The following is a 20962-nucleotide window of genomic DNA, read 5'->3' as shown; positions in this document are numbered from 1 at the left end:
AAAGAAAAACGGCTATCCTGAAGAGTCGCAGCCCGACTGAATGACATTTATTCCCTCTAAACAACGGGTTTGGGCCTAACTACACATATACTTACAGAGATATCTCACCTAAGGGACCTGAATGGTGGTTTGCGAATTTCGTCAACCACAACAATATATATATATATATATATATATATATATATATATATATATATATATATATATATATATATATATATATATATATATATATATATATATATATATATATATACATACATACACATACATATACACACACCTAACAAACTGTCAAAGTTTAGTTGCTGTTTTTACAGTATGGGAAGGGTATTTGTACAATTGCTTATCTCAGCTGTGAATGTGACTCTGATCTCACCTCCGAACCATTGACTTAGAAATTAAACAATTGTTCATTAACTGTTTTCTGGGTGTATCTGCAGGGTCCATTCAACCCCCAACAACCACCACCACCTTGGGCAACGAACCCTGCATCTTTCGGTCAGCCTCCACCCCCACCACCACCGCCACCACCACCGGTTGGCAACTACAACCAATTGCCCCCACCACCTGGTCCTGGCGGGTTCAGTCAACCTCCTCTTCCTGGGTTCCTTCACGGCAGGCCACCCCCCATGCCTCCACGTGTGTTTGCTTCGCCGAGCAATGGGAGTTTATTTTGAAGTCTTCTTTTTTACAAGAGCCATAACACTATTTACCCCACGTGCGTGTAGCGCAAGGTGGGGTTAAGCAATCGATTAATTTGCCTGTCTGTCTGTCTGTCTGTCTGTCTGCAGACATCACTCTCTTACTGAGGAACTGCCTAATTTCAATTGAAGTTTGTATTTTGAACACTGTAGAATACGAATCGCAATATGAACCTGTAGTTTAGCAGTATGTTGGCTCTGATTTGGCAAATTGTACAGAATCTCGTCCTGACTGAACATGCACACAGATGAGTAAAGAAATTGTTTTCGGCTGTCTGCCTGTCTGGCAGTCAAACAAAATTGAAAATCATTCCAAACAGGAAACTTACTGATTTTAGGGACTTCATAAAGGACACAAATAACAGGCACGAAAAACTAATTTAACGTGTCAAATAAAGTAGTGTAAAAGACGCTCCATCAGTGGCTTTAAATTCTGAAAAAAAGTCTTTTTTTTTTTTTCTCCAGCCTTTAAAACTTTTAGTTTGTTTCATTTGAAGTATATATTTGAACGCTGTGGAACACAAAGCACCTTGTTGGCACTTCCAAAAACATTCAGTTTAGCAGTACTTGGACAAAATATTACACCATCTCGACCAATCAAATTTTCCACTTACACTCTTAGCGTTGGGGAATATTGAGATTCAGACAAAATTGCGACACGTGCTCGTGTTTGGAAACGTAAAGAAACGGTTGAAAAGACCCTTCCCATGTCCTTTTTCTCAAGACTGCGTAGGGTAAGCCATTCTCTGAACACTGTAGTGTTTTTATTTTTAACCAGGATCGTTTTCAATTTCTGCATGTTCCAACTTTATACACCTCCTTCCTATATGCCAACAGACCTTGGTCCTCCTGGCCCGCAGTGCCCACCAGGAGCTCCTAACCATCCTCCCGCTTTCCAGCTGGGCATTCCACCGCCAGGCTTATTGGAGTATGCCCAGGCACCACCTGACTTCAGCAAACCTCCACCAGGCTTTCCAAGTATCCCACCACCAAATATGTCACCAAAGGCTCCCCTGCAAACCGTAGACCCAAACGACCCGAGCCTGCTTCCCACCGTGCCCTACTATGAGTTGCCTGCTGGGCTCATGGCGCCTCTTGTTAAGGTATCGTTATACAGGTCTTTTTGAAACACAGTGTTTGTTCGACTTTATAACCCCGATTCCTCGATAAACTATGGTAATAGATTTTTATTTTTTGGTGTGCATTTTTTAATGGCTTCCTGGTTTTATAGCCACAGAGCAAATTATATATTATTTTATTAACTATCATTTGATTGTCACCGAGAGAGGAACTTCTAACGCTTGCCTTTTTCACTCCCAACTCTTTACTCTTTACTCAAATCAGCTGGAAGAATGTGAGTACCGACCTCTTGATCCTACAGACATCAGGCTGCCGCCACCGATGCCACCCAGTGACAGGCTCCTTGAAGCCGTGAGAGCGTTTTATAGCCCAGCATCTCACGAACGCCCAAGAAACAGGTATCCAGTCCACCTGCCCTCCCCACATTTTCCCCATCACACTGTCACCAAATCTGATGCATAATGATCAAAGGAGAGCAGCCCATGGAATCCATGCTTCCTGCACCCTTGTCGCTTTCCTCCCTCCAACTCCCCTCTACATTAACGACAACCTTCCATCACTCCCCAAAGCCACCCCCCAAGGGGGAGGCAGCTACACAGGTATCACATCTTCACTGCTCTTCCCTCTTACCTTTCCTAACCATCTTTGTTGCATTCCTTGTCTTTTCTTTCCTTAACAATGAAGCGCAACTTCTAAAAACAATTGTTTTCCAAGGCTTTGCTTCCCACGCTGTACTTGGCCTTGCTGTTCTGCTTTAACTGTTACCGATGAAGAATGCTTTTCTGCTTCTTTCTTAACGCAGTTGTGCTTTGCAGTGGGTTCGAGCTTTATTTGTATCTTGATGCATGAAAATTCTCATCAAATACTGCATCTTTGTTTCCTCTGCTTTGTCACACATCTCTCACGACATAAATTGGCACTGTCTGAAACATTTTACTTAAAATGTTATCCTTATCTTGCACTTTAATTACATTTCATTTATGGAAATCTCAACTTGAGGATCAACAACTTGCCTCTTCCCTGCCTATCGAGCATGATTTCTTGTACTTCTCTTTATTTTCATATCCTCATTCACATGCTTCTCCATTGTACTTCCCTCGACTATGTATCTGTTCCACCAAATTTCCTTGCATCCCACAAAGGCTTCCTCACAATCCTTTCTGGCTCCTTATACTTTACATGGTTATCCTTGTTCTTCCTTAATACTATTCCATCCTCCTGTCCTTGCTGCCTCCATCGTGTGCCATATTAAAACCACTTAAGCTGGTCCGTATTTCCTCATAATCTACAGAGACTGTTCTTCTCTGCCTTCACACTCACGTCATTTACCTAATCTGTTACATACCTGTTTTCTTGACTCTTTAACGCTCATCTTTCATTCAGGTTTCATTATATAGTGCCTTACACAAACTTTTCCTTTTACTCTTGCAAGCTTCTTGCATTTAATGCCTCCCTTGTCACCACTTCAATTTGCTTCACATTTTGTTCTGTGTTTTTTTTAATGTCTTGTTCTTCTCGTGTTCGTGTGTGTGTGTGTGTGTGTGTGTGTGTGTGTGTGTGTGTGTGTGTGTGTGTGTGTGTGTGTGTGTGTTTGTTTCATCCCTTCAGTGAAGGATGGGAACATAATGGCCTGTACGAGTTCTTCCGTGCTAAAATGCGTGCAAGGAGACGAAGGGATGAACAGAGTCGCAACGAAGGGTGAGCTGACTCATTCTTCCGTCAATGATTTGACTCGCATAATCCCACAAAATGTACGCAAACAAGAAAAGCTGGGTTGCTTTGAAACTGCTTCAGCAGCTCCAACGCCGTCGGCAATATGTTACAGAGAGTTGGGGAGGGAATTTGGAAACTGCCAACATTTTAAAATTCTCTCTTCAGTCTTTCCTACATTTGGGAATTTTTTACTTGTTTGGAAAGCTTGACTTGCAAGTTCCACATTCTGACTTGGTCTTGGTGGTTGTTGTTTTTTTAACTGCAGTTTTTGTCCACAATTTAAACAGTCTGCACTGGTGGTTCTTATTACATTTTCGTTTTTCACGAGAAAAAAAAATTATTATAATAATTATTATAATAATAAAAGGTCCCTGCTGCCACCTTGTGTGTAGGCATTCTTTGTCACGCAGTAGATCGCGCAGCCAGCGCTCCTCTTCTTCTCGTTCTGAGTCCTCGTCGAGCTCATCTTCGCGCTCTCACTCAAACTCACCTCACAGGTAGTATCATCGTGAATCACGAATGTAGTTCACTTTCCTCTTAAGATGAGATATAGTCGTTTTCCATTAAAAATGATGCATTTTGTTAATTCTGACCAATATTTTCACCTTTTGCTATTTACCAAAAAAAAAGATAACCCAGTTTGTACACGAACACTGTATATGCTGGTTTCAATAATTTGGTGTAAGCTCAGTCAGTAATTGCAATTTTTATGAATCCCTTGTTCACCTTAAATATATCTTGTGTTGACTTTTTGATTTTTGCAGACGGAGAAGTTACAGCCGTTCCCGTTCACGATCACGCTCCCCTCGTCGCCGCAGGCGATCTCGATCTCGCTCACCTCGCCACAGAGATTCTATGAGGTGCAGTCTACGATATGCATGCTATTTTCCTTCTCATCGGTGCTTTGTGGTTTAATTACCTTTGCAGTGAAAATACAGCAAATACCCTTGGATTGTTTGAAAAACTTTTTTGCCCATGAATCCCACCAGTCATGCTCCTCCAATCGGAATTGCGGATTACCGTCTCGGTGAAGAAAACAAAGGTCACCAGCTACTGATGAAGATGGGTAAGCCTGTTAAGTGTCAAAAGCCCTCGCGCTGCCATTTTCTGCAACATTGGTGAGCGTACTGCTTGAGATGAGTATGAGATGGATGCATTTGTTCTTCAGGTTGGAGCGGAGCCGGTGGTCTTGGTGCCAATGAACAGGGAAGGGAGGATCCTATCAAAGGAGGAGAGATACGAGATCACTGGAACCAGTACAAAGGCATTGGCGTTCCTCTTGATGACCCTTTTGAAAACTTCCGTCGTAGCAAGAGCAACACGTTCATTGCTCGGCTCATGGCACGGACTGACCGTATGTTTGCTGTGTGCATCTCAACATAATAACAGCCGGTTTGACTTGTGCGGGCAACGATGACAATTTGCAACTACTTTTACCAACTGGACTCCCGAGAGAAACTTTGACTTTTGTTGATAGCACAGACAAAATGTAAGCTAATTCCCCCCACCCCACCCCCTGTTCGGGACCCCAGTAAAAAGTTAGGAATGACATGAAAAAAGTTTGTCTTCCCACCAAAGTGGCTGTGTTACTGCTAAAGTGAGCATTGGGATTATAGATTATGAACAAGTTCTGACTAATGTTTGCATTATTAATCAACCACATGAGACAAACAAATTGGGGACAAAATGTGTTAACATAAGGACTTCATTGATGGGTTTTTTTCCTTCCTTCTCCCTTGCTCCGTTGCAGCATTAGCTGGCAATCAGCCCACAGAAAAGCCAACCGAATGACAACACGATCCACTGAAGACCGGAAACATTTGAAATCCAAACCTATTGTATTCTTGTTCCTGATCCCAGTTCATGGTTTCACACATTTTTCTGTGTTGGACTGAGTACCATGGGTGGTAACACTACCTGGATAAAAGTGATGTGCCAGCCGTTCCTACAGCCTGGAGCACAATTCGAACGACAAGACCTGGCAATTTGGTGATGCTTAATTTTCCCTCCTTTGTTTTCGAATCGACTGTGATTGCACTTGTGCAAACAGAAATTCATGTGTAATGTCCTCCCGGCTTCACCCTCCCAAAACTCAATTTCCGGTAAATGTTTATGTGTACATTTTTTTTTATTCCATTCAAATTTGGAGATGACCTGTGATGATGATGCTTGGCTGTTCTTGACGGTGAAACTTCATCGTTTCACTGTGATTTTTGTATGGCAAATCGAAAATACATTTTTAGCCATTTGGAAATGTTTCTCTGTTTTGAGACTTTCTTCCTGGATGGTATGTAATATGAGGATTATTGCACAGGATGGGATCACCAATAAGAGTAGCTACCCTTTTCAATTCAGCAGTCGCTGCAGTACTCTTGCTGCCAGCAGTGCGGTTGCTGCCAGTTGAAAAATGCATCCAGAAGTTCCAAATCAGGTGGCAAACTCGATGCAACTTCCACTTGCTTTTATTTTAACTGATTGTTTCAACAAAGTTGGAATGAATAGTAACACAGTGAAACAAAGAAAGAGACCATTCTGCCAATAACATATCTTATCATCTATTTAACTCTGCAAAGCAAAGTACAATTTCCAAAACCTTATGTGCCTCTAATTATTATCGTTTTTTCACTTTCAGGTATACTTTTAGTTGCGTAAATATACCGTCAAGCTGTACAGTCTATGCAAATGCAGGTCTTCAAAATAGTTGTTCACCACCACCTCTTTGCATTTGTTCATCTTCCCCCATCCATAACAACGATCTTTTCTACTCCCATTAATCCACCCAAAACCCACCACCTTCAAATTCCCTGCTTTTCTTCCTGTGAAAGTCCCTGTAATGTCCATCTTGTTTACCCCATGTTCCCCACCCCATCCCTCTCCCTTCCACAGATCTCCTCATGTGTCTATCTCCCACTGTTTTCTGTTTCCCTCTCCTGTTTCCTGCTCCCCTTGTTATACATTCTGTGTGTTAGCTCTTAAACGAGCCTTGACATTGTATATAAAAAAAAATAACAAAATTTTAAAAAATAATAACAATAATTAATCGATGAATTGATTAATGAATAAATCAAAAATACTCTTGATAGTCAAATATTTATAGTCTAAATATCAGCTTCCGAGCTCAAAAGGTGCCTGAGATATTGCCAGGATGAGAAATAAAATAAATAAGTACTTAATAAATCAATAATAATGAAGTAATTCATCAATTAATTAATTAATCAAACAATAAAAAGTAACCTTTTTGCCAAAGCAGATCTTCACTTTTGTCCCCAAATTTCAGCTTCATTGCTCAAAGGATGGCTGAGATATCGCCCGAACAAACAAACAAACAACCAAGAAAACAAACGGAGTAAAAACTGAGTACTCCCTTCCTTCGGTGTCCGGCGATGACGTCATGCATCGCCTGTGTATGGAATTGGAAAGGAGTGGTGGACAACAGACAGACAGAGAGGGGTGAAAACATCACCTCCATCCACGTTCAGTGGCGGAGTGAACAAAAGTGCATCCAACACCACCTTAAGGCAGTCCCACTTGTTCTGAGAGCTGACTGGATATAGCCAGCCCTCAGAGCCTTGCTCGATGCACACTTACCTCTATGCTGTTTAGCCTTAGTTTAGAGCTGGACCTATATTTCAACAGTCATCCTGTTGTTTCCATGCAGTGTGAGGCATCAATGTATGAGTTGTCCCTTGGATGGACAATAAAATGAGCATATCATCTGCTAATGTGTGGTGTTGGCTTAGTGGCTTGGGATTTGAGGATCCTGAACTCAAATCCCTACCGTTGAATTAATACCAGGTGTGGTTGACTCAGCCCGTCATCCTTCCGAGGTCGGCAAAATGAGTACCAGTTTGCTGGGATGATTGAGCCGTTCAAGTATCCTGTGTCGGAGTGGCGACCCGTCCAGGATTGTGCCCCGTAGTCGAGGAGATTGCTTTGGCAGCACCAACGCTCTATTCAGAGTACGATCCCAATGGATCATCTGCTAGCATCAATGGATTTTTGCTCACCTGGAACGTAATTCCAGGAAGCTTATGGGGTGGTGCATCGTCCGTCCCTCCGTCCATCTACAAACACTTGCAACTTCTCTGGAACTGTACACACAATTTCAATGAAACCAGCACATCCTTCATCACCCGGTGTGTACCAAAGTTTGTTCATCGGGCCCAAGGTGCTCTCCGATGGGGTGGGGTTGACCTCAAAATAGGTATTTGCTTTCTTCTCAGAAACTACACAAGTAATTCTGATGAAACTTGACCACAACCTTCCCATGATGTATCAAAGTTTGTTCACAGCATTAACAAAAAAAATACGGCCCATGGGCCCTGGTCAGTTCGGACTTCATCGATATTGGATATATTCATTAACATTTATTGTTTTTATTTCGGCCCTAATGAACTTCATCCTCATTAAGACTCATTATCTTTCCTCCTGGCCAAAAATTTGGAAAAATACTCAGACAAGCTGTAGACATTGTTCCATAGAACCATTATACCAAACCAGAAGCAAAAACTATGAATAGTCGACGAGTTTTAGGACTTTGAAGATTAATTGATTGGACTAATTAACTCAGTCAATTGGTGACAAATCTGGAAATTTCATTGCGGGGGGGGGGGGGGGGTTCTGCAGAATCTCCCAAGTATCATCCCTCCGAGTTTCAAGTCTTTGTGACCGCAGGTTGCAGAATAATGATCGAAAGATTGATTGTGGAAGAACTGACGGATGGACAGACGGACATGGACCACCATTTTATACAAGTCAGTTCCGAAGGAACTAAAAATCAGGATCTGAGGGGGTCTACGGTGGGAGTTTCTGGAGGGGCTCCCTCAGGAGGTGTTTACTTTCTTCTCAGATGAATATGACGCAATTTTGATGAAACTTGACCACGACCTTCATCACCCATGACGTACCAAAGTTTGTTCATGACATTAGAAAAAATTGGGGTCTAAAGGTGTGTAAAAGGGGGGTTACCCCCCAAAATAGGTATTTGCTTCCTTCTCAGAAACTACACACAATTCCAATGAAACGACCACATTTTATCATCATTGGGGTTTATCATCATTATTATTATTATTAGTATTATTATTATTATTTTGAGCTTCAATGGCGTTTTCAGAACCACTCGGCTCTATATACGCCACTCACCTAATCACCTGGGTCCTCGGCAGGAGCCGACAAGTTGCAGAATACCTGGGTTGTTTTATTACCAATCAGCTTGCTATCATTTGCCAAGCCTGCCGTTCCTTAGCAACCGTTTCGTTGGAGTGCTTGCTTGAGTGCTTAAGTCACTTGGCGAGCGCTTTACAAGCTGCTTGGTGATGGACGCACTCTAAAACATCGCCGAGTGAGGAATTTTTCAATATGTTTGTTTGTCTCTCAAACAAATGTTATCTGTGACAGTTTATGTGCTCGAAAACACAAAGGACGGTTTATCGTCAAGTCGTAATTTAGCGATGCTTGTTTCTCTTGACCTGACTGAAAACATTGGACGGTGTATAGTCAGGTTACTGTTTAGTGAAGTTTGATTTTTTTTTTCACATATCTTACTTTTTAAAATATTTACCGAATTAAAAAAAAAACAATAAAATCACAACCATACGATATCCGATGAATAATCGTAAAAATCTGTTAACTATAAACAAAGGACAAACACGATGCGGAAGATAGTGTTCCCGTTCCCGAGCTGTTCCTGATCGCACGTTAAAATGGCGAACAAACCGGGTGAGGGTGACGCGGCTCGTTTGATGTGTCGTGGGGAATACATGACTGTGTGGTGTTTACATTCTCTCTCTCTCTCGCTCGTTAACTGTTCCTCATTGTGTTGAGGACTCATTCGCGGATTCGGATGAACAAGAAGCGATGTCATGGTCAGGCCTAGTCAGTGATTGATTGAAAACGACCTTGTGTTGTGTATTCTTCACTCCATGATCATGTCCCTCCGTGTCTGTTACGAACAACATCCTTTCTGTCCACCTCCCCCTCCCCTCCAACATCATAACTCGAGTTACTCGGAAGTATTTGATGTGTTCTCTTCTTCTCCTATTTTTTTTTTCTCTCTCATGACCTTTAATATGCCCTGTGACCTCGAATTGAGGTCGAACGGAACGGTCACAGTGGGTTGGTTGACATCGGACACGGACTCGGACACGGACGCATTTCTTTCACCCATTCATATCAAATTCTATTTATTTATTTATTTTTGTACAAAGTCGAGGCTCATGAAAGCGCGAGGTGACGGAGTGCCACCTATGGATTCAAGCAATGGAATAAAGGAACATGAAAGAAGGAAGAGGATAAGGGGGAACAAACCTGCTGTGTTTGGATTGTCGGCTTAAGGGGGTGCAAAAGTTTACGGGAGATGACAATTCAATGTAATATCTATCTGACCACTAAATTAAAGGTGTGTGTGTGTGTGTGTGTGTGTGTGTGTGTGTGTGTGTGTGTGTGTGTGTGTGTGTGTGTGTGTGTGTGTGTGTGTGTGTGTGTGTGTGTGTGTGTGTGTGTGTGTGTGTCAGACAATATTTATTTATTGGGGGGGGTGGAATGAACAAACGTCGACACTACGTTCACCTTTTGACGAGACCTTCTCACAGACATTGAGACGTGGGTATCCAACTACTGATCCATATACTAAGCTACCTACCAGCAGTGCTGCGGCTCCATAGCAAAAACTCAGTTTGGATCCGGCTCAAAATTTGACAAACAATTTTGCCGGGTCCCAGGTTGGCTCAGACGTGTTAACAATTTTGTTTTTGTGTGTATGCACATGATGTACTATCGTACTGTACTGTACTGAACTAAGTTTTTGAGCTTTAGTTCATTAGTTTCTCGTTTTTGCTTCATTAATTATATCTATCAACAAAAATAAGTCCACATTAAACGACGAGTAAAACGGGCACTCAGTCGAGCACATACTGCCGCCAGGACGAACAGTTTACATTTTGTATCACACTGATAGACCGGATTGGATTCAGACCTGAACCAAAATCGAATCCACAAAATCGCATCACCTAACCAACTCGTCTGTTTTTATTTTTGTCGTAATCCATCCCCAACTTTTTGATATATCATGCTGTAAAGAGTTTGACCGCTTCTTTAATGGTGAAGAATTACTTAAAATATTTATTATTTTTTTATGAATTGTAGTCTTGAACCGGATCTTCACCAAAATCGAATCGATTCATCCTCGTCATACACCCAAACTGTCTTCCAAATATCGGCTGAATCTGTCCGTAACTTTTTGAGATATCCTGGTCACATAGAGACGGATGAAAACAAAAAAAACCTGCATCCTCCTCCAGTGGTGGCGGTAAAGATCTTCCCTGATTCGACCCATCATGGTGCAAAATTAATCATCGCCATTACGGTATATATTATCATGTCGATGATAAAATTGTCATTCGTCTTCTATCATCGGCAATGGCATCGAACTTCATCACAAGGTTAATGACATCACTTTCACAAGCTGCAAACACGAACAACATCGTCATGATCATGGAACAATCAGCATTCCGATCTCATTATTCATTCCAATCTGTGGAATCGGCATCGCCGTCTCCACAAGCGAGTACGGGATTTTTTTCCCCCATACTAACTTTCGAAATTTCCTTGTTAACGGCTCGGACAGATGGTGCATCAAGCCCTGCTTTAACCAAGCTTGCAGGTGTTGGGAAACGTTGAAGTTTGTCCGCTTTTGAAAACAACTTCAAATGATGAAGCATATTTCACGTTAAATTGTGGACGCCAAAGTACAGTACTGCAGTCGTGAACCGTGTCAAGTATGTGTACATAGCGCTTCTCGGTTGTAGCGGAAATGCACTAAAATTGATGTTGCGTGAAAGTCTCCACTTCTACAGGACCATATTTAAATATCCGAGTTGACAGCCAAATCCGGCAAGACTCGGACTCGGACTCGAACTCGGTTTGGAAGTGCAACTCCAGCACTACCTCCCAGTCCTGATGACGTCAAACTACCCCTCAATCACCAATGTTTGAGCTACCTAACCACTCCCCTCATGCTGGGTGGAAAATTCATGAATATAATGATCATTGTGAAGGACAGCATAGAAATGTGATGGAGGAAGGGGCATTTGATTTTATTTGTGTGATTGGTTCCACCATCATGGTGCGATGGAATTGAAACGGCTGAAATAACCACTTCTTCTGTGGTGATGCGGATGTTTATTCCCAGTCCTCGCGGAGCAACGCCTGCTCGATGTGAAGTTGGGAGACCTTCCACCTTGGTTTGCGAAAGCAGACTACACTCCGAAAGGGGTTCTTGGTGCATTCCGGCGAGGTATACCCCGTTTCCATCTCCATAGTTCTATTATTTACGATTTATATCTACTTTTACTATGTTGGAACCACACTGATCTTTCTTCTTCACTTTAGTAAAGTGTTAGCAACTTATCCTCTGCAGTAATAGGGGGAATTTCTCTCCACACTCTCCTTGAATCTCTCTGATGCCAATTCCCTCCAGAACCTCATTTCCCACCCCCTTCCCCTTCCTCTTCTCCCCTTCCAATCCCTCTTTCTTCCCCCTTTCTTTTGACGTTCTCAACCCGTCAACTTGTAAATGCTAACGCATCTGTGCCCTGTGCAGGCTACCAGCGTTATTTCAACAAGTACATTAATGTGAAGCGTGGTGGACTACCTGGAATATCGATGATTCTCACCGCTTATGTGGTCGTGAGCTACTATTTTGTCTACGATAACACCAGTAAGCACGATGTGGTGATTGACAGGAGTAAGACCATATCATACGTCTCCATACGGCGAGACATTCGTCCAATGTCTCGATCGTTCTTGTGTTTATTCATTCATTGATTTGCTCTTTCCGTGTCTCCCTTTTCTCCTTTAGAGCATGACATGTGGAGGAAACATCATTGAAGGCTGAGCAGTCGAGATGCCGCTATCATCCTCTGGCTGGAGCTTGCTGAAAGGAATGACTTCACGATTGGCAGATCACATACTAAACCCCATGTTTTGGGTGCACTGTATCTGTTTTTTGACGCTCTCATTAAATAATTGAATGTCCTGTCTTGCTTTTTATTGTCATTCGAGGTTAGAGGTCAATTTTTATGGGGGTGGAGTTTGGGGGAAGAGGGTATCGGGTGATGAATGATCATGGAGATTTGATTAATCTTGTTTAGGTAGAGAATGCAGATCGAGCAATTTGGTCAAATATGCTCTTGTCTAATGTTTAGTCGGTCTCCATTTATACTCATAAAAATGAGCTGCGGGAATTTCCCATGATAAAGTTATCTTGTTATCAATGTTGTGGAAACGTTTCATCATCGCAGGATTGTGTCGTTTTAGGAGTTAGTGTTTGCGTGGCTTTTGAGGCACTGAACCATTAAAATCACAATCAAGGCATTCTTCTTATGACCCAGAATCTAAAGGGCAATATTTCCTGCCAGATGGACCGTTGGTGGGATCGTCGCAAATAGATCGTACTTCCGACTGATGCCTTAACTCGCGTTGAATGAGGAACAATGCAGCACGTACTTTTGTTCAGTTTGTACTTTGATGGGTGAGACGGGTGACCGAGCAGATCGTGAAGATGTAGTGCAGACGCTCTTCGGGCTGTATCGGCTGGGTTTTATTCGTTGGTTGATTATAAAACTTTATTCTTCAGTTGTCTGCAAAAAAATTGGTACTTTGCAGGCAGGGTGTTGCAGCGATGAGTGCACTACCCTTCGGAAGGGTGTTGAGCTGGCTGTCCCGTCTCATAGCAGTAGTTTGTGAACGTGATAGGTCGCATGGTTTTTGATTAAGTGATCGCTGGCACCCCGGGGCATTGACCTGTACCAGCCGCCCCTGAGAAAGAGCAGAGGCAAGCCACCCAATGTATTCGTTACCGTGAGTACTGTAGCTGAACCAAGACCTGCGCTAATGACGTCATGTTTAGTATGCTCAATAAAGTGCTTGGAAGAGGTTGCTTCCAACGTGATACAAATTTTTCATCAATTCCTGGAGCAGCAGAGAAACGGATATTTTGGGATGCCTCAACATGAACCTTTATTGCACGATTACCATTTCGACTTTGGGTTGTGGTCTCATCAGTTGAACAGTTAGAACGTTCTCCATTTTCCAGAATCTTCTTTTGGAGCTACCAACTTGAGAGCAGCTATTTTTTGATACATCATATGATCTCACGTGCTCGCTGGTTATAATTAAATGAGTGGTTAATGCTTCGATTGCAACCTTGGTGAGTGAATGTTTCCAGCAATGATATTATTGGATAAAAGGACAAGACTGCATTTCATTATTTTATCTATATGTAAACCCTTGCTCACCCCTTCTCTTCAGCAGCATGTTTCATAGGCAGCTCAATCCTCAGGAAGTCTCAGGATCATGTCATCATGTTTGTTCATGAGATTGTCAATTGAAGGCCCATCAATTAACTTGGGGTGGGGGTATTTGCCTCTCCCACCTAGGGTGTGTTCCATTACCAATCAGTTTATGGAGCACTCGCCAAGTGGTTTAAGTACTCCAACAAAACTGTTGATAAGGAACGGCTGGCTTGGTAATGGAACACATCTCTGTTATCTGCATACGCCAGTCCACACCTTGTGCTTCACCCTTCGTGCACTCCTAGAAACAGAAATGGGTTGAGCACTACCTTAGGAATAAGCATCACCGAAAAATGAATGAACACATTGAATTGGCCCTCCGTCGCCAATTTCACGTAAATATTTTATTTTGCTTTGTCTTGGTGATTTGTGGTTTATCTTGCTTCAAACGTGGTGGGACGCAACCACATTATGCTGATTTAATGCAAAAAATATTTGTCATTGACTCGTATTGAATCGTTCTGAATGTTGAGCGTTCCTGCAATGCTCCACCCCTACAGTCAAAATTTATCCTGGCTCCGCCCGATTAACTTAAAAATATTAGCTCTGCCCTTTCCACTCGAAATATGTTTAGCTCCACCCTCTATCCAACCAAAATGTAATTTTGTTTTAGCCCGGCCCCATTCGGATTGTTTCGTTTTCGGCCGTTTTCAGGTGCAACCCCTCTCTCACAACCCCCTTCCCCCAATCTTACACCTCACCTCACCCCCTCCCTCCACCACTATCACCTCAACCCAGTGTCGTCCTTGAGGCTGGAGTCATGTCTGCTCCACGGAAGCTCCAGTCTTGGTGCCGCTGTCGAACCGCCGGATATTCGGGTGTGTCGGTGGAGGACATGGGCGCTTCGTTTCGGGACGGTCTTGCCTTCTGCGCTATCATACACAGTTTTCATCCTGAGCTCATGTGAGTAATACGCCGGATTTACCCTTCATCACAAGAGCAATCCCCTTCCATTTTGAAAGTCTTCTCACTCCCTCCCTTTGTTGGTTCTCTAACTCTACTGTCTACTGTCCACTGTCCACTGTCCAGAGTCGAGCCCTCGCCTTGGTCAGACGCATGGACAACCAACGGCAGCCTTTGGTTTTTATTTCTGTAATCACGACCCTCGGTACATGAACCGCACGTCCGAGTTATTCTGGTCTTGCCCTTCCTTTCTCCCAAGTGAACCAATCTTGGGTCCAAGGAGGGGAATGACGCGAGTTTCCCTTTTCATTATGAATGCACGGAAACTGCAGAGGAGTGCTTGTTGTCCATGGTGTTCCCACCCACCCCTCTCCCAGTGGATTCAAATCCTCACTCCGTCCTTTGCTGCAACATTTTTGCTCACAAGAACAAGGTCGCTCGCAAAACGCACTGGTCATGGGTCTGGGATGCGTGGGGGATTGCAAAAACACTCAGTGGAGTTGATGTACGACGTCATTCTTAACTCATTATTCACATGAGCTTTTTGTCATGTGTTTGGTATGTCAATGAAATTGTCGAAGTGGAACTTAAATGTTGTAAAGCGTTTCACTTTTTACTCTCCAATGCAATTCATTCCTTTTCTTTTTTTTTCACGTTCAAGTCTCACTACAAGTCTGCCAAGCTGGTGAACATACCGGAGAAAATAAAAATTCTGTGCTGTGCTGCTTCCTGCAATGGTGGCGCATGATTTTTATTGGGGTGGAGTCAGGCCAGCTATCCAGCCACTTGGTGGTAAAGCAGTGGGGTGGTAACAGCTGAACACTGACCCATGTATAATACTATATAATATGTGATATTTTCTAAGTCCGAAAAGGCCACACCTGAAAAATTGATGAAATGCCCTGAAACTCCAACTTGTTCTGTAAAATTAGAATAAAGCCATGTACCCAGTTTCAGTTGAATATGTTAAATGATATTGGAAAATAAGTCTGCAAAACCACAGGTGGGATTGAGGGACGTACGGGTGGACAGACATAGGGCAAACATTTCGTTCCTTCCAATGAAACCAGTAGGGGACTAATAATCTACCTATATATAACACATTGTGTATTTGTCTATCCCCCTTCATAAGGACGATTTAAGTTGGGGTTTAAAGGCCAATCTTTTAACATGACTGTGTGTTCACTACGGTGTTGGTGTCTTTTTTCAGGATAACAAAAAAAAAAAAAAAAACATTTTTCATAAAAGAGTAATTACGTCTTCGATTGGAAATGTAGACTGTGACTTCCAACCGGGCCTCAAGGGCGGTGTACAAAAGTGTTTAAAAAAAAAAACAAACAATAAATACAAGGCGCTGGAAGGTGAAATTAGCCGCATGTGATGTGTAACACGTACAGAGTAAAACGAGTGTTCATTTACATCTGCAGGACGTTTTAATAAATAAAGAAGATATAAGCACATCTGACGCTAGTCCGAGGCTTCGGACTTTGGCACATTCACGAGGCTGCACCGTCAAAATGAAACGTCCCAGAAGATAAAATAGGATCACATTTGTACATGTAGTGTTTTGAAATAACACTTCTTGCGACGAAACATTTTTTTGCAGTCTCTGAATATTTTGAATAAAATGATTCCAAAACATCATTTTTGACAGGCTTTTATGCCATCAACGTTTAAAATTATATTTACGATAAATCATGCGAAAGTTTGGGGGGGGGGATTGGGAGCAGTGAGGGCTGTTATAAGTACATTTTGTTTTTAGGTTCTGGGGCCACAAGAGCAATTGGTGTGTGTGTGTGTGTGTGTGTGTGTGTGTGTGTGTGTGTGTGTGTGTGTGTGTGTGTGTGTGTGTGTGTGTGTGTGTCAGTGGTGGTTATCTCCATAATTCATAAGGTGGAATGGAGCTCTCCTAGAACTCGAATTATCCGCCTCTGTTTCGGTGAAGAATCATGGTTCATGGGCCAAGTTGGGAAGTTTTCTTGTTTTCACTTTTGTTCTGAGGTCTCTTTTCAGGATCATTACTGAGCCCTGGTCAGCCCACAACTGTAGTTTGTTTGTGATAATGTTCCCAGGGATGGTTTTTCAGATCTCTGTGAGGTTCTTATGTCACTGGGACAATGGTGGCACTCTTGAGCTTCCAAGATCTTTTTACTTCATTCTTGAGAACTTGATATTTGGTCATTTTTGTGATTTCTGCTCTATTTAAACCAAAATCAATGGGTACTGAAACCTCAATTCGCAATGCCTTCTTTTTCTTTTTGTACCTAAGTGCTTTGTCTAGTCACAATGCTTTGTTTTCTCTTCCCACTCTATGGTCGTCCATGAACATTATGTCCATGTTTTAGATTATTGCTTTTGGTTCATGTATCCATAAGTTTTCTGGAACTGGAATTTATTTATTTATTTATTTTGGCAGACTTCCACTGGATTACTCTACATACTTTGTTGTGCCTTTGTGCGTACAGTTGTTCAGACATGAGTTTGTTTGTTTTTTTTGTAACCTTGCAAGGCAGTAACTTTTGCTTTCTGCTTCGACCTTGCAAAATCTACACTTGGCTGATTGACTCAGTCCCACCATTTTCTTTAAACAATTGGTATGGTGTCCTTGGTTTGGGCATTTATTAACCATACACTTTAAACAAACAAACAAAGAAAAAAAAATGGGGAGAATAGTGTTGCGATTGTGGAAATGGACCTCCAGAGAGAATACTCATGAACACAGAGGCATTCCCCAAGCAGTTATTTCATTAATTATGCTTAAATAGACCCTTACGCCTCATCGAGAGGAGGGGCAGGGGGAGGGGGATGTGTTGTGAGATTAACAGGTTTCATCCCTGGTGTGATTTCCCCCCCCCCTTCCCCTTTCTATTCGCTTTCAATCATTTTAATCAATCACCAATCCCTCATCCTTTCACTACCCAACCTCCACTTCCTGTGCTTCCCTCAGAAACCCTTCCCCTTCATCCAACATCCAAACCCTTCACCCTTTCGCCTCCAAGTCACCATCTCTTGTACTTTCCGAAACACCCTGTTAACTCAGAATGGGCGAATAAACCCTTCAGCGTGTGAAACGTGTTACGTTTGTTGGTGGGGGGTAGATAAGATATTACCATAAGAGCAGATATGAATGGATAGAGTAGCATGGTCCATGTACGAGTAGTTAGCCCATCTCGATGTAGTAAGTAGGGACACGTTAGCTTAAGGAATGTTTTGTTTGAATATGCACCATACGGGGTGGTGTGTGATAATTTGGGATTATGGTTAAGGAAATTGTGTGCATAAACTCCAATGTAAACCTCGATTGGGGGCGCCGGGAGACTATGTAAGAGAGGAAGATAGGGGCGGAGCTGTGAGCGCTTCCAGGAGTGGAGTGATGGATGCTTTCGGGGCTGGGGGGCATTGCCCGGGGAAAAGAGAGAGGAGGTAACAAGGGCAGGGAGGGATCGTGCCAGTCTGAGGAGAACACGATGGAGAGAAAGATATGAGGAGAGCGAGAGAGAGGATTTGGCACTCTGTGGACAGTGAGGACAGTTTTCTCTGAGGAGAAGACGACAGAAAAAATAAGAGTGTGGAGGAGAACTCTGAGAGGATCATCCTGTTGCCTGCCTTTACCCTGTCCTGTGTTTCTTCATCTGTCTACCTGCTCATCGTCTTTCCCGTTGTCCTCCTCGTCCCTCCTTATCGCCTGCTCATGGCTGTCCCATGCCCATCCTTCCACCTGCCATCACCAGAGCTGAGTCCCCTGGTTTTGTCCCTTTCCCATCTTTAATTATATCTAATGTGAGGTGCTTTAGTTTCTTTCGATTTTGTTTTACCTCATTGTACATAATTATTTATTAATTGCATTCCCTTCCTTCCCTCCCAACCCGCCGTCGTATTCCATGCGGCGGGTCGATCTTCCCCTGATTTATCTATTTAGTTCAGGAATAAACCCATTTGGTTTACAAGAGCTAAGATTCTCATGTTTCTCCTCATGACCTGCGTGTGCGTTGTCCACCATAATTGGGAATGTCTCTACAGTTCAAACCGTTTGGTACATCGTGGGATTTTAACCTCTCACCATGACGAGCTCGATGTTAGTTGAGCCGTTGACACTACAATAATAAATTGTCAAGTTGAATACATTCCTTTTCTTCCTTGCGTGCAAAAGTCCCCATTCAAAACACACGAATCATTACATAAAGTTGCTCGCAGCACTAAACGGGGAAAGTTACCATGGCAGAGGAATTGTCCGGTGGGGTGGGGTGTTCTTTGTTCGGAGACGGAAGATTATTCTGGAAGAAATTCAGAGAGCCGTGGCCCGAGCGAGCAGTAAGATCCACAAAGCGTCATGGACTATGCCTTGTCTCGAGGGGGATAAAAAACCAGAGCGGCGAGAGGACGCTCCCTCTCCTTGGCCACGAGCTCTTTTCGCCAAGCTCTCACTGACATCTGCTTGCTCGGACCATGGGAGCCACCCAGAGGGTGCTGGCCCATTGCGGACAGCATCACTAACTGCCTGCATGAGCATCTGCCATCGCCTGCGGTCATTTCTACCTGTACCTGACGCACAATACTCAACACCGCATCAACACTCTCAATATTCCCATTTTCCCAATCCATCCTGTCCTTCACTTGGGACAGACACTGGCCCACCTGTCCGAGTCCGGTGAGTCAGGAGTCGAGATCACACTCCGCCCTGCCTCTATTCTTCTTCCTGTCCACTTTCTCGGTTTGAGTGATTGTGCCATGTCTTTTCCAAGCAAGTTTACAGTAGGGGCTCATATGTGCTAAGGGAGTAAGATCGCTGTTCTTTTTTGCCTTTGGTCATTGTTTATACTTGTTTGTGCCACAAATATACGTGCCCTGTATTAATTAACCTCCGCCATCGAAGATCGGAGGTTACTGTTTTCACCACTTTCTGTTTGTTTGTTTGTGAACAGTATTACGGAAAAACTCCTCGACGGATTTCGACGAAACTTGGTGGGGGGATTAGGTATGGTCCAAGGATCATGCCATAAGATTTTGAACTTGGTCCAAAATCCAATATGGCCGCTATGGCGGCCATTTTGAAAAAATATTTGAATTTTTTTTTTTTTTTTTTTACATTTCTACATGTTTTAAGTGATTTCCAACCCCCCCCCCCAAAAGAAATTGTTAGAGAAAAAAAAATTTTTGCAACTTTTTTTTCAACAAAATTTCGATTTGTTTTTTTTGCATTTCTACATGTTATAAGTGATTTCCAACAAAAAACATGCCAAAATTATAATTGCGGCTGATTTTGTAACTTCAGGTGGATATACCCACGTAAAATCAATTTCTGTCTCGAGGAATCTAGTTATGACTAATGAATTGAGTCTGTAAAAGTTAAAAGTAAAAGGGAAAGTTGCAAACTATAACTCTGTGAGCACTGTTGACGTCAAATTGAATGAATGGGATATCAGGTTCACTTGAGTGACCTAGCAGTATTGGCGGCGGAGGTTTTGCACTCTACCGAGTGCTCCCCTCGAGTTTTCATTGTTTATGTTCATTGTTTATACTTGTTTGTGCCACAAATATACGTGCCTTGTATTCATTATCATTGTTTATGTTCATTGTTTATGCTTGTTTGTGCCACAAATATACATGCCTTGTATTAATTATCATTGTTGTTTATGTCCATTGTTTACGCTGGTTTGTGCCACAAATATACATGCCTTGTATTAATTATCATTGTTTCTGTTCATTGTTTATACTTGTTTGTGCCACAAATATACGTGCCTTGTATTAATTATCATTGTTTATGTTCATTGTTTATACTTGTTTGTGCCACAAATATACATGCCTTGTATTAATTATCATTGTTTATGTTCATTGTTTATGCTTGTTTGTGCCACAAATATACATGCCTTGTATTAATTATCATTGTTTCTGTTCATTGTTTATGCTTGTTTGTGCCACAAATATACATGCCTTGTATTAATTATCATTGTTTATGTTCATTGTTTATGCTTGTTTGTGCCACAAATATACATGCCTTGTATTAATTATCATTGTTTCTGTTCATTGTTTATGCTTGTTTGTGCCACAAATATACATGCCTTGTATTAATTATCATTGTTTATGTTCATTGTTTATGCTTGTTTGTGCCACAAATATACATGCCTTGTATTAATTATCATTGTTTATGTTCATTGTTTATGCTTGTTTGTGCCACAAATATACATGCCTTGTATTAATTATCATTGTTTC

General features: G+C 42.3%; 3 protein-coding genes across 10 annotated transcripts in view; all 3 read left to right on the top strand.

Moving 5' to 3' along the window:
• Nucleotides 1–5751, top strand: part of CHERP (calcium homeostasis endoplasmic reticulum protein) — an 86815-nt gene extending 81064 nt beyond the window's left edge. The window contains exons 12-21 of one of the 2 annotated variants that reach the window (XM_085885411.1): nt 444–642; nt 1542–1807; nt 2049–2182; nt 2354–2383; nt 3393–3482; nt 3890–3994; nt 4262–4357; nt 4487–4563; nt 4666–4851; nt 5248–5751. In XM_085885411.1, coding sequence (XP_085741537.1) covers nt 444–642; nt 1542–1807; nt 2049–2182; nt 2354–2383; nt 3393–3482; nt 3890–3994; nt 4262–4357; nt 4487–4563; nt 4666–4851; nt 5248–5288 — 1224 coding nt within the window. In that variant the 3' untranslated portion in view covers nt 5289–5751. Of the gene's footprint in view, nt 1–443; nt 667–1541; nt 1808–2048; nt 2183–2353; nt 2384–3392; nt 3483–3889; nt 3995–4261; nt 4358–4486; nt 4564–4665; nt 4852–5247 lie in introns of both variants that reach the window. The other variant, XM_085885410.1, reaches the window with a different exon arrangement.
• A 3313-nt stretch (nt 5752–9064) lies between these two features.
• On the top strand, nt 9065–12531 carry ATP5MF (ATP synthase membrane subunit f). 2 transcript variants are annotated; one of them, XM_085885431.1, is made up of 4 exons: nt 9065–9215; nt 11686–11790; nt 12097–12213; nt 12355–12531. In XM_085885431.1, the coding sequence occupies exons 1-4, from the start codon at nt 9200–9202 to the stop codon at nt 12381–12383; spliced, it is 267 nt and encodes an 88-aa protein (XP_085741557.1). In that variant the 5' UTR covers nt 9065–9199; the 3' UTR covers nt 12384–12531. The 2 variants fall into 2 exon arrangements, with proteins under 2 accessions (XP_085741557.1, XP_085741556.1); XM_085885430.1 differs by lacking the exon at nt 9065–9215 and adding an exon at nt 9325–9361.
• A 278-nt stretch (nt 12532–12809) lies between these two features.
• The window catches only part of LOC147024956 (MICAL-like protein 1), a 43094-nt gene continuing 34941 nt past the window's right edge, over nt 12810–20962 (top strand). For all 6 annotated transcript variants that reach the window (XM_085885406.1, XM_085885408.1, XM_085885407.1 and 3 more), the window contains exon 1: nt 12810–14752. In XM_085885406.1, the coding sequence (XP_085741532.1) occupies nt 14610–14752 (143 nt within the window). In that variant the 5' untranslated portion in view covers nt 12810–14609. The remainder of the gene's footprint in view (nt 14753–20962) is intronic.

This window comes from Eptatretus burgeri, chromosome 6, assembly GCF_056783735.1.
Source record: "Eptatretus burgeri isolate ZD-2024b chromosome 6, Ebu_testis_v1, whole genome shotgun sequence".
NCBI classification, from domain to species: domain Eukaryota; kingdom Metazoa; phylum Chordata; class Myxini; order Myxiniformes; family Myxinidae; genus Eptatretus; species Eptatretus burgeri.
This window is presented reverse-complemented; position numbering and strand designations above follow the sequence as displayed.